Source organism: Mesoplodon bidens (genome assembly GCF_964165515.1).
Source record: "Mesoplodon bidens genome assembly, chromosome: 2".
NCBI lineage: Eukaryota > Metazoa > Chordata > Mammalia > Artiodactyla > Ziphiidae > Mesoplodon > Mesoplodon bidens.
Window position 1 is genome coordinate 40577673 of NC_138177.1, and position 15826 is coordinate 40593498.

The following is a 15826-nucleotide window of genomic DNA, read 5'->3' on the forward strand; positions in this document are numbered from 1 at the left end:
CGTGAGCCATGGCCGCTGAGCCTTGCGCGTCCGGAGCCTGTGCTCCGCAACGGGAGAGGCCACAACAGTGAGAGGCCCGCGTACCGCAAAAAAAAAAAAAAGAGAGAGAGAGAGAGTAAGGCCTTTACTTTCTGGCAGCCCTGAGTTTGAAAACTGGGTGTATGATCTTGGGTAAGTTATCTAACCTTTTGATTCCAGTTTCCTCAGTGTTAGAATGGAAATAATGTTTCCTAGGGTTTGAGAAGGAATAAATTAGATAACAGAGTAAAAGTTCTTAGCATGGTGCCTTATACCTGGTTAAAAAAAGAAGCACTAGGACTTGCCTGGTGGCGCACTGGTTAAGAATCCACCTGCCAATTCAGGGGACACAGGTTCGAGCCCTGGACCAGGAAGATCCCACATGCCGCGGAGCAGCTAAGCCAGTGTGCCACAACTACTGAGCCTGCGCTCTAGAGCCCGCGAGCCCCAACTGCTGAGCCTGTGTGCCACAACTACTAAAGCCCACACGCCTAGAGCCCGTGCTCTGCAACAAGAGAAGCCACCACAAGGAGAAGCTTGCACACCACAATGAAGAGTAGCCCCCGCTCGCCGCAACTAGAGAAAGCCCGTGCACAGCAACAAAGACCCAACGCAGCCAAAAATTAAAAAAATAAATTAAAAAATAATTTTAAAAAAAACAGAAGAAAAAAGTTACATTTACTTACATATTTATTATTTCTGACCCTCCTCATCTCTTTGTGTAGTTCCAGGTTTCCATCTGGTACCATTTTCTAACAGCCTCAAGAGCTTGTTTTTAATATTTCTTATGGTATTGATCTATTGGCATCAAATTTTCTCAGCTTTTGTGTTTCTAAAAATGTCTGTTTCACCTTCAGTTTTAAAGGATATTTTTGCTGGATATAAAATTATAGATTGATAGGATTTTGGGTTTGTTCTTTTTTTTTCTTTCACTAGTTTAAAGATATTATTCCATTATCTTCTGGCTTGCATTTTTTCTGATAAGAATTTTGCCATTATTCTTATCTTTATTTTTTTCTCTGCCTGCTCTTAAGATTTTCTCTTTATCATTGCTTTTCAGCCATTTGATTACAGTGCCTTTGTATGGTTTTCTTTTGTGCTCAAATGCTCAAACTTTATTGAGCTTCTTAGATATCTGGGTTTATAACTTTCATCAGATTTGGAAAATATTCCGTCATTATCTTTTCAGATATTTTTTTGTGTAATTGATATGAGCCAGATATGGTATAAACTCTTAATTTCTTTGGATCTGTTGCCTAAGTGAGCTGGTAATTTGATTTTGTTAATATGCTATAGAATTGTATGTTATTTACTGTACATTTTGCAACTAAAGAGGTTTTTGGTTTTTTATTTTCCTCTTGTTTAGCAAAGAAGAACTTAAAAAGTGGGTTTTGAGTGATGTTGGAATCACAGTGAGGCTAGGCTATATCTTTCCTTTGGGGAGCAGTGTGGGAGAGTATAATAAAATTTGTTTGATCTTTATTTTAGATGGTATCTAAGAAAGTTGTATAGCATGAAGATTTGTCCACAAAAATATCACCTCCCCTTTTTTACCATGTATTCAGGAACTCTTTCTATGAATAGCTTTTGCCCTAAGCTGCAGTGCAAATTATTTGTAGTGATGACTTAGGGTCACTCCAAGGAATGTTCTGCTGTTGCCATTGAAGTCCGTGTATGTTTATTTTTCCTATATAATTTATGTAAGACAATATAGTAAACCTGTGTTGTCAATTGTCTTATTGATCAAAAATGTCTAGAAATTAGGATTTTTGTTTTGCATTGTGATGAGGAGGAAGAGAGTGGGAAGAAGAACTAGAGAGACCTCTGGGACAGAATATATACCAGAGGCTAAAACCAATAAGATTTCCTGGAGAAGAGTTTTTCAGGTTTAAGGAAAAGGGGAATACGGGTGGGTCTTATGCTTTTAAATAGGCAAACTCTGAATAAAATCATAAACAATAAAGTAGTCACAATTTAGTGGGGGTTTTTTTGATTGTTTGTTTGTTTTTGGCTGCATTGGGTCTTCGTTTTTGCGCATGGGCTTTCTCTAGTTGTGCTACCCTTTGTTGCCTTCTGGGGGCTACCCTTTGTTGCAGTGCACAGGCTTCTCATTGCGGTGGCTTCTCTTGTTGTAGAGTATGGGCTCTAGGTGCACGGGCTCTAGTGGTTATGATGCACAGGCTCAGTAGCTGTGGCTCGTGGGCTCTAGAGTGCAGGCTCAGTAGTTGTGGCACACGGGCTTAGTTGCTCCGTGGCATGTGGGATCTTCCCAGACCAGGGATCAAACCCGTGTCCCTACGTTGGCAGGTGGATTCTTAACCACTGCACCACCAGGGAGGTTCCACAGTTTAGTTTTGAACATGTGAATTGTTGAAAATTGAGGTCTGTATTGCATCATGGAATAATGAATAAACGAAGTTTAGGTTCTGGAATTCTGATACACCTGGATTTGAACCCCACTATCTTTGTGATTTGGGGCAAGTTTCCTAAAATCTCTGAGCCTTTGTTTCTTTCTTTATTTATAAAATTGGGAAGATAGTAGTTACCTCAGGTTGCTATGAAAATTAAATCGATAATGGTTTATGTAATCCACTTGTCATTTACCTAGGTCCCCAATGATTATTAGTTTTCTTTATATATTCACTTTAAATTTTATTCTTTCATTCAGGGACCTTTTTACCTTTTAAACATTTATAATATTTAAACAAACCCCTATGGCATTCATGAGACTATACTAATGAGCTTGGGTTTTGTCATGAGGTATTTTCTCCTAGTCTTTTTCACTGAAGTACAACTAAAGTCACATGCTTTGGAAGTATGGAGCCAAAGTCCACATAGACCTCCTGCATGTTTGAAATTTCTCCTAAGACTCGTGTTTTATTGTTAAAAATTGTGAATAACTTTGTCTTCTATTCTAGAATTGATTAATGTGCATTCTTAGCTTCAGTATCCTAATTTTATAATAAGGATAATAACAACATTTACATCATAGGATTCTTGGGAAGAGTAATAATACCTATAATGATAATAATGACAATAATAGCTAACAGTTTTGAGGGCTTATTTAACAAGAAACAATCCTAGGTGTTTTATTTCTATTACCTCATTTAATCCTCAAAACATCTCAATGAAGAAGGTACTTTTATTACTCCTGACAAAACTGGGGCATAGAGAAGCAATTTTCCTAAGGTTATACAGCTAATAAGTGGCAAAGCATAGTTAGAACCCAGGCAGTCTGAATATAAGGTACTTAACTACTTACTACATTTTATATTCCCGTTCTGTGAGATCAGGTGTATAGAACATTTAGCATAGAATCTGCTACATAATAATTTTAAATGTAAGCAGTTATCAGTATTCAATAATAATTACTTAATTTATTTTGTCCAAATCTTTGAGTTAACTTGATGTCTCTAAGAAATTGTGCTATGTCTTTCCTGTGGCTTGAGTTATTCCCGGCATGCCATTGAGTGCAGCGTGATACCCAAGCCCATGCCTTTAACCACTACTTTCTACTGCTTCCTCTTTCCTTGTTGGTCTGTGTCCACATTAGAATTTAAATCTGGTAGGAACTATAATCTGTTTTGTTCATCATTGTATACCTCGTCCTTAACACTGTATCTATTACATAGAAATGACCAATTCATTGTTCAGTGAGTGAATGAAGATCTAAAACCTGCCGTTTTCAGCTGGTCTTAGAATGTAAGCATTATTTATACCATCTATAATTGTGGTTTAATTACTTTACATGTTTTTCCTTCCATAAGCAGTCCAGTTTGGACCAACCATCTGCTCCTGTGTTCTACAGGGCACTCTCACCTTGGTGCTGCAAGAGCCCTGCTGGGTAACTGGTTTCTGTCTTATAGAGATCACTCAGCTTTCAGGCAGGGAGGGAGATTAGGATAACACTTCGATCCCAAACTAGAATTTTAGAAATATACAAAACAGGATTTTTAAATGTGTATTCTAAAGAAACTAAATATAAAAAGGAAAAAAAGCTTTGATATTTTCCCTTTGCCTTTGACATTAGATCATTTTAAATAAAGAGAAAATTTAACTTTCTTCAAGGGGGTTCTCTGTTATTGTGGGTTAACTCATATTTTCCTCCTCTCCTCTATCTAGAATGTCTTAAACCATTCTACCTTATGAGAAATTGGATGTTCTTGCAGATAGTCATTGTGGGAGAAAACGTTTCATTTAAGTCCCAGATGAGGACCGGAAACTTGAAATCAGAGGAGCATCTGAAATCAAGTAATATTAGGTAGGATGAAAATTACAAGGGATTTCTACATGTTTGTATTCCTTTTAGAGATATATGTTAAAGTATTCATATACTATGAACACTAGTACAAGAATTAGAAGCTTTCTGAAGCATTTGATGTTGGCCAGGATGGGGGAGGGGAGTGCTAATGGTTTGGGGTTTTTTGTTTGTTTTTTAAACTTATGTGGCTTCATAAGAACTTTGGCATGTTTACTTTGTCATGAGCATTTATATCTTATAGTTCAAGGAAAATTTTTAAACATTTAAATTTAAGAAATGTTTATGTTTATATATGTGGTCTCTGAATATTTATGATAAGCATAGGGACATGTGATATATCTTGTAGATTATCCTTTAGAATAAAAATTCCTATGTTTTGGGTTACATATATTGCAGTTCATTTGAGTGCAGGGAACATCAGTTCTTGGTTCTATATATCAGCCTGGATGCAGTCAAGCCTCCTAGGTGCCTATAGAAATAGGTGTATGATGGTATACAAGAGAAGCCCTCTGCAGGTAACTCTTGTCACAGCAGCTTGTATCTGTCAGTTCAAATGACAGTGTGAAGGTGCTTGATCTTAAGAGATGGGGCTTTTAAATGAGAAATGCTAGTTGCCCCTACAAGTTGATACTATGACAGTGACACCTATAGCCAGGCCATTCCAGAAGACTTGCTTTACTGTGTAGCGCTTCTGAGCTTTGGAACCAGACTGCAGGGTGGAACCCAAGTTCTACCACTTCCTAGTTGTGTGACTTTTTAAGTTTTATATAATCAAAACTAATGTTTGGGGAGAAACAAAAAGTACAATAATATAAATTCTTTGCAATTTTTATGTATCAATCTCTGGTTTTATTTTATGTGCATACTAGAATGCGGTCATTATTACATTCAAACAGTTTCTCTTTTGTCACTTAGCATTATGTGGTGGTATGTAGGATTTTTGACCTCCACCCTGGAATGTTGTCTTCTTCAACCTAGTGTGTTGCCTCAGAAAGGATCCTTTGTCAGTGACTAGATTAGCAAAAGTAATTTGGTGGTCACTGAAGTATTCAAGTCATAGTCAGATTAACCCTCCCTCTAGGAGTTATCACTCATGTTCTTTTATGTAACTTACCTGTTGTCTTATTTATTCCTGATAGCAACTCTGAAAGGGAGTTTGTATCCCTGTTTTATAGATGAGGAAATTGAAGTTTCTTGGAAAGAAATTCCAAGGTAGCACTACTAATATGTAAGAAACCCAGATTCAGGGCCAAGTCTTTTTTATTCTGTATCATTTTGTGTTACATAAAATTGCCTCAAGTATGCTGCACATTTTACCATTCATTAATTCAGCAACATTTTAGTGAACAGCTATGACGTACCAGGCATTATTCTTGGTGTTAGGGATATAGCCTAACCTTCTTCCTCACATTTTTCCATTGTGTCTAATCCATATGGCACTCATCACTTTTTCTCAGGTTCTTTTGCCTGTTCATTTTGTAATTAGCTCAAAGATTTACCATTCTCCTCAGTTAATCTCCCTCTTACTTTCAGACACTGATCCAATTCTCCTACTTTATCTCTGAATTTGAGGCAATGTAGCAGTGAATTCTCTGGACATCTCTCCACCCTGCACTACTCCCAAATTTTCCTAGCGTTATTTCTGTCTAATCTTACCTTCCTCCAATTTCATCCTGCCTCTTTTGCAAAGCCAGTCTTTCATCTCTTCCAGAATCATGCTCTGTTAGTTTTGTTCTTTCCTATATCTTCAAGCTATTCCCTTTTCCTAGCTTCTTTTCTTCATTCTAAACATGCTCAAGTCTCTCCCATTGAAAAAAAGAAACGTCTCTTTACCCGTGGCCCTCTTCTCTTTCTCTTCACAGCCCACTGTCTTAAGAGTTGCCTTAAACTTCTCCCTCTCATTTGTTCCTCATTCTCACTGCAATTTGACATTTTTTCTTTCTCTGGCAAGGCTATCATTGACTCTTATTTCACCAAATCCAACACACTTTCCAATCCTTATAGTACTTATCCACTGCCTTTGAGATTGTTGAATACTCTTCCTTTTTATCCTCTTCTTTTCCCTATACCACTCTTCTCTTGCTCTCGTACACCTGTAGTTCCTTCTTGGTGTTCTTCATGGGCTGTCTTTCTTTTATCTGCCACTTAAAAATGAAGATAGGGAGCTAGCACCACCCTTCTGCCTTGCTGGGCAATTACATTTACTCTTATGGTTTTAACTACCATCGCTGTGCTGATCACTCCAACACTGTATCCCTGGTCTTGATGTCTCCCCTGTGCTTGACACTCATCTTTAAGTGTCTGCTTGCTCACCCCCACTTTGTCAAATACCCAGATGTCCAAGCCAACAATCTGGGAATGATTTTAGACTGCTTCCTCTGCTTTATCTTTCTCCTGCGATTTTACTTCCAGATATTTCTTGAATCGAGGCTTTTCTGTTCATCTGTATTATCACTTCCTTTCTTCCAGTCTCGCCCTTTTAAAATCCGCCTTCCGTGCATCTTGTTGTTGTAGTCTTTTAAAAATGCAATTCTGACAATGCTGTGCCCCTGTTTAAAACTCAGCACTGTTCTCCTAGTAGTTAAAAGATAGAATCTAAGCTCCTTAACGTGTCATACAAGGCCTCACAGTCTGCTCTCTGCCTTGATTCTCCAGCTCATCTTCTGTAGCTTCCTACTGTGCATTTGATCCATTAATCTACCTCCTTCACTAGCTTAGCTTTGTTTTTATTGTTGTGATATTTTCTCTGCCTGGAAGGATAACTCCTTCTCATACTTTGAGATTCCCAGACCAGAAATGGCCCTTTATAAAACTAGGTACACATATCCAAATTGTATAGATTGTAGAGTGAACGTTGTAATATAGAGCAGTGGAGTGTCAGGAGATTTGAAAATTCGTGCCAAAACGTTCCATAAAGAGAGACAGCAAGTTAGTATTTTTATTATCTCTTACTGAGAAAAGCTCCTTTAGGAGCAGCATGCAGCATCTTCCCTAGATGTTCTTTTCTATGTGAAATTCAACAGTAGAGTGATGTGATTTATTTTTTTCTGATTAATACCATGAGACTTGGTGATATCTTAAAGATCTAAGTGTATATGTGCATGTGTGTCTGCATGTGTAAGCACACACTCACCTTATAGTGTCTACTGTCTGGCTTGTTATTTAACACAAATAATTATCATTAGGTTATTATGTTTATGGTCATAATTTTTGGCTACTGTTATCCCAAATACTCTGTAGTACTTTATGGAAATAGGTAAACAAATTATCTTGGAATAAAACCTGCTGTGGCTTTTATTTAAATTTCCAAAAAAAGTTGCTCTAGCATTACCTCCCAGAACAAAAGAGCCTGATTTACCTTTCCTTAACAACTGTGAGTTTAGAGGATATTGGCTTATATTCCTGTGTTCTGCTCATATGAGAAAGGGGGTTGGGAGGCCAGGTAAAAGGAATTCATTGTATCGGCCCCTGATTTGGAAATGTCCTATATTTTTAAACCATGAATATTAATGTGTGATCATAGAGAGATTATCCTGTATTTGTTACCTTGCATTGTTATATCAGTGCTATGTATAATCAAGCTATTTGTTAAAGAAGATAACCATTAATTAGTTTTTTTCCTCTAGTGACATTATTAAAAAATTACCATAAAATGTTTAACCTTTGAAAACCCCAATTCTTTGGGCAATTACTATCAAACATTCCATTTTTTTTTCCCTTTACAGTCTTGTATAACAGGGGAACTATGATACAATGGTTAGGAGTTAGCCTCTGGAATCAGTGTGTTAAAATGCTACCTCTACTACTTGCTAACTTGATGACTTTGGGCACGTTACTTAATCTCTATCTCCTTGGGTTTCTTCAGCTATAAAGTGGGGGCAGTAATAGTACATATGAGGACTGAATGATTACCTTATGGAAAGCCCTTACTTCAGAACAGTGTCTGGCAATAATAAGTGCTAAATATAGTGTTAGCTATTTTAGTATACCTAGTGCATTAGAATGCATTAAATGTATTTATAGATCTTGATGATCGTGTTCTCTCCAAGAGTATTGTTTCAGATGGTTAGCTTTAAACATATTTGATTATCACTGAATGTTTCAAATTTTATTCAGCCTTTTAATGACTTTCTCTTTTAGTGTTTGATAGAAATGCTTAATTTCCCTTATTATTTACGAACTAAGACAATATATTTAGTATTCTGAAAGCTTTATATTTTATAACTATTTAATAGTGCTATTTTATTATTGAAGGCATGATGATTTTAGTTCTTGGATTCTTCATTCATTCATTCTTTTCATTAATCCCTTTAGCTTAAAGTAAGAATAAAAAGGATCTCATGTGGCCACACCTTCTAGAAGCCAAGAGGAAGCATTTAAAAACTATTATCTCTTTATATAAGCATTGTAACGTTAATCTTTAACAATATTGGTCTTTAACAAAACCAGTAGGTCATTGAGGTGTAGTATTTTTTCTTTATAAAAAAGTAAAATAATCAAATAGCCAATTTTGTGCTAATCTTTGTGAAAGCAGTTGGTATAAGATCACATATCTATTGATTTGATTTCTTGTATATTATACATTATTAAAAAAAACTAAAAGTTGTGTAGGGGTGGGAGGATAGGGATTCCTTTTCTTGTGAGATAATTTTTAGTTTAACCCTCTCACCTATCTAAATGGGTATTTTTGGTACACTGAAAAAGGAAGAGTTAGTGGATAATAATATATAAGCCTAACCCTGTTTTAAGCAATTTGCAGATTAATTCCATCAGAAATATAGCATGGCCTACAAGTACTAACTTTCTGATTACTTGAGACTATATTTTAACATAGTCTTCTTTGTGACAAGATTATGACATTAATGAATAAAAATAGATCTTTAGTCTGAGGAAACTGTTATTGATGATTCCTCATAGGGGAAAACTGTTTGGTTTGGGAACTTACACATATTCGACTTCTCATTTTTGATGAAGTACTCCCTGAAGCAGGAGAGCCAAACTTTTTCTGTAAAGGGCCCAGATAGTAACTGTTTTAGGCTTTGTGAGACATGTGATTGTTGTCTCAGCTACTCACCTCTGCCCTTGTAGCAGAAAGCAGCCATAGACAATATGTAAACGAATGGGCGTGACTGTTCCAATAAAATTTATTTATAAAAATTGATCCAGTGTGAAGGAGGGAGTTTCATCCACAGGCTGACCACTGCACTAGAATGTGAATTTTACTTCTTGTGGTCCTTTTGATAAAAATCCCAGGTATTTATTTCCTAATGTGATCTTTTTTTAAATATCTATTTATTTTATTTATTTATTTATTATTTTTGGCTGTGTGGGGCCTTAGTTGCAGCACGTGGGATCTTCGTTGCCCTTCATTGCAGCGTGTGGGCTCTTTGTTGTGGTGCATGGCGCGTGGGCTCCAGAGCGTGTGGTCTCTGTAGTTTGCCGCGCACAGGCTCAGTAGTTGTGGCGCACGGGCTTAGTTGCCCCGCGTCATGTGGGATCTTAGTTCCCCGACCAGGGATCGAACCCACATCCCCTGCATTGGAAGGCGGATTCTTAACCACTGGACCACCAGGGAAGTCCCTGAACCGTTCTTTTAATTTAGACTAGTTGACTTAAATGTTAGGGTTTAATTGACAGAGCACAAAACTGAACCTAGATAAGTCTATGTTAGCTTTTTATGTCATAGAATTTTTTAATTCTAATTTAAAAGAAATAGAAATGACTTGGACTTTGGAATCAGAAAGAACTAAGTTTGTACTTAATTGTACCTAATTGCTTTGTGACTATGGACAAATTATTTCACATTTCAGAGATTCAACTTCCTTGTTTATGGGATGGGAATCATAGTAGCTATCTCCCAGGGTTGTTACATTTTCCATTTAGCTAGCTTTTCACCATTTCAATTTAGCAAGGTTATTTTAGTCATTAACACACGTCTCTTTCAGAACCTAGGAGAGAACTGTGCACAGAGGAGCATCTCTTCCCCTGTGTTACTAAGTAATCAGAACTCTTGGAATTTCAAAATGCTTGAACATTCACGTCAGATAGTTTTTATGACATTTTTGCCCTTTTGTTAGTGTTTGGATTTTTAGTTTTACATTTTTCTTGGGCAGATTATAGTGTATAAAAATGTAGAGTGAAATTTTGATCTTTGTTTATCAAAGCCTAGAAGCCTGCTCCAGAAACTGTTAGAATTATAGTTCTTCTCTTACTGATGGCCTATCAAAGAAGCAGATTATTTGGAAATAGTTCCTGTTATATGCTCAATATGATCTTCATTTGACTGGAAATTGGTATCCTCGTTAGGCAGATATTAGCATACCAAGATGACATTTGTTCATCTTTATAAGCAAATCTTGTTTGGAAAGAGAAAACAATCATTAGACACATGATCCTAAGTGTATCTTGTATAAACTAGAGTATGTATTTTTAGCTAAGATATGGAAGCATTGTGAAATATGTCCTTTGTAACTTGGCAGCTCAGAATGAAAGGTAATGAATCCAGTGGAGATGCATAAGTAAAGTTGGCTGTCTCAGTATAAGGTTCATAAGTTAGTACTCTAGGAGGGTTTTGGGGTGGGGGAGGAGAGGAGGTTGTTGCTAGGTTAGGATGTGTGCTATTCCTAAGTATGATCTTAGGTTTTAAGGGCATAAATCAAATACCTTGTGAGGATTTTTTTTTTTTACGGCAAAAGTTTAACACTCAAACTAGGCTTTATGGATAATGGAATTTGATGTGATGTTACCTTTTAGGACTAAGTGTAGCTGTTTATTTGGTATTGTTCATTTATATTGATAGTTCTTGTGGTTTGTGGTTTCTATAGCATCCTATTGTGATTCTATTTGAAAGCTTAATTTTTTAAAAATATAGATATCTTTTTAAAAGCTAAGAAAATAAAAAGATTCATGTTATGTTTTGATGAAACTAAAATTCACAATTGTTATCAAATAATAAATTACATAAAGCATTTACAGTAAAACTTTTAGAATCTCTAAATATTCTCTAGCTTTTATGTCAAATTTTGTTTTTAAAAATGGAAATCTCGTAAGTTTATATACTTACCTTTTTAGAGTATATGAAAATGATTTAGCCTTTTTCCTTTCTTCACTTAAAAATATGTATTGAATGCCCACTGTGTAGGCAAAGTTGTGATGGTGAGCATTCCTAAAATCTGTGATATACACTGTAAAGAAAAAATACAAGTGCTTTGAGAGCATAAAACAGGAATATCCTTCATGTATGCAGGGTTCAAGTAAAGCTTCCTGAGGAAGTAATGTCTCTACTGAGACAAAGGATGAGTAATTATCCAGACAAAGGAGGAAGATGTATTCCTAGCAAAGGGACTCTTCTTTACAAAGGCCCTGAGAGTCAAGGGAGCCAAGCACATTGGAGAATCCAGAAAGAAGTCCAGGGGCTGGAACACAGAGATCAAGGAGAGAAGAGCATAATGGTAGAAGTAGAGTACAGAGACTCTCTTCAGTTACAGAGGGCTTTGTAGACCACTTTAATAAAGATCTTGGTTTCTACCCTAAATGCAGTGGAAAATCATTAAAGGGTTTTAAGTGTGCAATTGGTGAGGTCAGATTTGCATTTTTTAAAGATCCCTCTGATAGCAGTGGAGAGAGCAGAATGAAGTGAGACAAGAGTGAAGTAGAGAAAACAATTTGGTGGCTTTGCAATAGTCCAGGCAAGGGATGGTTGTAACTTGAATTATAGTGACTGAAGAGGAAGTAAAGGGAGAGCTCCAGATTCAAGATGTATTTGGTAGGTAAAATTCTTTGGAGTTGATAGATTACCAGGGATTTGAGAGAATGTTATCATGGATGACTTCCAGGTGTCTGCTTTTCACAACTGGAAAGCCATGATACATTTGCTAAGGTACAACACACTAGAAAGAGAACCAAGCATGGGGGTGGGGATGGGTCATGAGTTCAGTTTTGGACCTCTTGAATATAGGCAATTCTTGAAGAATTTGGGAGAGAGAAAAGAAGCAGCAGCTAGAGGAAAATCTAGGATAGAAGGTTTTAAAATCTGTGAGAGAATAGGGCATGTTTAAATACTGTGAGAAGGATCCAATAGAGAGGGAAGTTTTTAAATTATTGAAAGAGGGGAGAGGGTAATTAAAGGAGCAGAAGTCCTTAAAAAGGTTAGAAAGAGCATACCTAAGTGTAATTACTGGTCTTAAGTAAGAGATGCAGGACCACTAGTATTTTAACAAGAGTAAGAAAGAAGAGGGCTCTGTGACTGTAGTAAGTTTAGTAACTGGGCATTGTTTTTCCTGAGGTATGGGGCTGTCCTTTGCCGAAAAGAATTGAGGAGAATGGAGATTTGAAATAGTTATAGTGGCTAGTGAATTGAGAAACATAGAATTTCCTGGCCTCATTGAAGGAAAATTTGGAGGTAAACAGTAAGAAAATGAACTCTACTCAGTAGAAGAGTTCGCGATGACCCTGTGAACTTGTGAGGAATGGCATCAATTTGCCAAGATCTAATGCTACTCTAAACATTAAAGCAGGGACACTATTTGCAGTGCCACAAATAGAGCTGTTATACATTCTTACTGTCATATATAATTTTACTTAACTTTTAGTGTTACTTATGTTGGGTGGGCCTAGTTTGTTTCTAACTGAGATTCTTTTTCCCTTTTCTAGGCAGGCAGAAGTCCTGAAGGCTGACATGACAGGTATTGGCTAGCTCTTTTGTTCTTCACAACTTATTTTATACCATTAAATTAAGGGAAGTGTATCATCTTATTATACTACTTGTAGTACTGTCCTGGTTGCCAGAGGGGATGATAACTTACTATTTATTTTAAATATTTATTGTTTTTATACTTTGAATTCTTACTTAGATGGCTTGTCAACATTTTTATGTAATCTTTGCTACACTGAGTTAAATATTACTTAATTTAATGCATATACTCATTTAATTTTTATAAAATATTTATCAGCTACTTAAGAGATACAGAAAAAATAATTCATATACCATATAAACACAAATATCTCATGGTATTAGATTTATATCTTTGTGTTTATAATTCCCCAAACTTGAATAGTAGGTAAACCTTCAGAAAAAAATGTTTGCAGGAAAACTCTTGCAAATTGAAAGTCCTTGAAATTGAATGAGCTACCTTGCCACTTTTCTTTCTTTTCTCACCTTTTTTGTTTTGAATAACAGCCAAGGTGTTTTTGAAAGAATAACTGGAATTAGTCACTAAAAGGAGCAGATGAATTTAACTCCAAAATAAGGAAATATATGGCAATAACTATGTAGTGATCAATATGTTCTCTGTAACAGCATAACAGCAATATGCTTTCTATAACCATCCTAAAATGTAAAAAAACAGTAAGTGCTAATGGATCTCATCCTAATTTTTGAAGATTTTAGTTCTGCAGTGAAACCTGCAAAGAAGAGTTAAACTTGTAAGCAGCATACCTGCCAAAATTTACAACCAAGAGGAAATGGGCTATTTAGATCTCTTCTCAACCTCTAGAATTGCAGGCTAATGTTCTAAGAATTTTAGATTACCTCATTGTCATCTTGCTCAAGAAAAAAAAGGGGAAAAAAGCCAAAAACACTTGTTATAGGTTTATAGTTCTTCCCATTATTAACATAACTGTCATCATCTTCCATACTATGGATTCTGATGTCAGCTCTGAGCTACTGTATTATGCTCTTGTATTGGCATTGTAAACATAATCTATATTGTGTGACAGAAATTGTGCATGGAACCATGTTAAGCCATCTATATACCTTTTACATTTTCTTAACTCTTGAACACCCTCAGTAAGTAGGCTTAGGGTTTGACATTTGACCTGCCCAGAAGGTGACCTGTCCTTAAGATATTAAGTCTCCTCATTTAAATGACAGTCTCACTGATAAGTCAGAGTTAATGATCCCTTACATTCCTTTTCCTGCAATCAGTGAATTGAAGCAGGGTTGAATAAATCTATAAATCAATTTATTTAGTCATTAAAAGCTTAATAAGGAAGGGACTGAGAACCTGATACCAAAAAATAGACCCTATTTTTTAGTAGCCAGCAAACTCTTGTAAGGATTAACTCTGATGTCTGGGAGATTCTCTGTGCAGAATAGGATTATGCTGGTTCTAGATACTAATAGCAGACCTAAAGAAGAGTGAAGATTATGCCATTGTGCAATGGCAAAATACTAAATGCAACCAGACAGGCTAACTAGCAGCCGGAAATATATAATTGCAAAGTCCATTATTAAGTTCTTCTATTGAGGCAGCTCACTGTCAATTATTGCACTCATAAGCCTAGTAATCGGAAAGGCTAATGTGCCTTGTAGGACTCTGGCAGACAATATGGCCCCAATTTGGTATTACATATAGTTATAGCCTGACTTTCACCTTGCACCCAGTCTCTCATTTGGCCTCTTGAGCAGTTTAATCACTGTCTGCTACTGGTCCTCATTTACATTAAATGGCAAGTATGTATTGCTCACAAAAGTGTCTTGGCAAGCAGTCTACCGATTGTTAAAATAACACTCACTGTCAAGACTTTATTGGCTTGACATACATAGGAGAGTAGGAGTAATAGCAGAATGCCCAAACAGCTGCTGGATTGTGAGCTGACAGGAGGATTCTATAAGGACAATTGTGAGAATGATTCAAAAGAAAAAGAGAAAAGCTGCTTTGGACAAAGAGATATAGTTATGAGAGTAAACAGACCAACTTGGCAGTCCATCATTTCAAATGGGGTGACTTATTATGAGGCATATGGCTTCCTATGGTATGAATGCATAGAAATCCAAACCAAGATCAAAGGGTGAACCATTCTCTTTTTTTAAGCCTTTTTCATTTCATGGCGTTATTTCAAAACTAAAAGACAAATACAGAAGCACTTTGAAACAGATGTAGTCATTAGCCAAAAGGTGAAAGTCATCTGAAATGTAGTAGTATAAAACTTCTGCAGCTATCTGTGATATCTGTTTAAAGCATGTTTTTGCTTTGGGGAATGGAGAGTGAAGGAATTTCTGGTGTGGCATAATGGTCTTAACTATCTGTTTATCTGTCTACTGTTCTGTTTTTGTTTTGTTACTCAGATTCTAAGCTGGGTCCAGCCGAGGTCTGGACATCCAGGCAGGCTCTGCAGGACCTGTACCAGAAGATGCTGGTTACTGATTTGGAATATGCTTTAGACAAGAAAGTAGAACAGGATCTGTAAGTACTATCATTTGGGATGTCCCTGTAAGATCAGGAATCTCACCAAGACTTTAGAATAGAAGAGAACAATGTGGTTGTTTCTTTTTAACCTATTTCAGAGTAAGCTTTTTCAATGAAAAAAAAAAAAGGAAAGAAATTCTAATACTTGTGATCTTTTTGAACAAAATATTTGACCATTGATATTACTTTAGATACAGTCTTAGGTAGCAAGAGGAGAAATGTTTAGAGTTGAGTTTTATTGAGGTCTTCAGGGCGTATCATAAAAACAAATTTGTATGTGTTTCAAGTACTAAGAGACAGTGTTTGGATTCTCTGTATTGTATTCAGTCCTATATTTGAGCCATGATTTAAAAAAAGA

General features: G+C 36.3%; 1 protein-coding gene across 10 annotated transcripts in view; it reads left to right on the top strand.

Moving 5' to 3' along the window:
- The window catches only part of SMG7 (SMG7 nonsense mediated mRNA decay factor), a 71761-nt gene that overhangs the window by 18617 nt on the left and 37318 nt on the right, over positions 1 to 15826 (top strand). For 5 of the 10 annotated variants that reach the window (XM_081223501.1, XM_081223497.1, XM_081223504.1 and 2 more), the window contains exons 2-4: positions 4141 to 4279; positions 12932 to 12963; positions 15348 to 15465. In XM_081223501.1, the coding sequence (XP_081079627.1) occupies positions 4164 to 4279; positions 12932 to 12963; positions 15348 to 15465 (266 nt within the window). In that variant the 5' untranslated portion in view covers positions 4141 to 4163. The remainder of the gene's footprint in view (positions 1 to 4140; positions 4280 to 12931; positions 12964 to 15347; positions 15466 to 15826) is intronic. The other 5 variants (XM_081223500.1, XM_081223503.1, XM_081223506.1 and 2 more) reach the window with 2 other exon arrangements.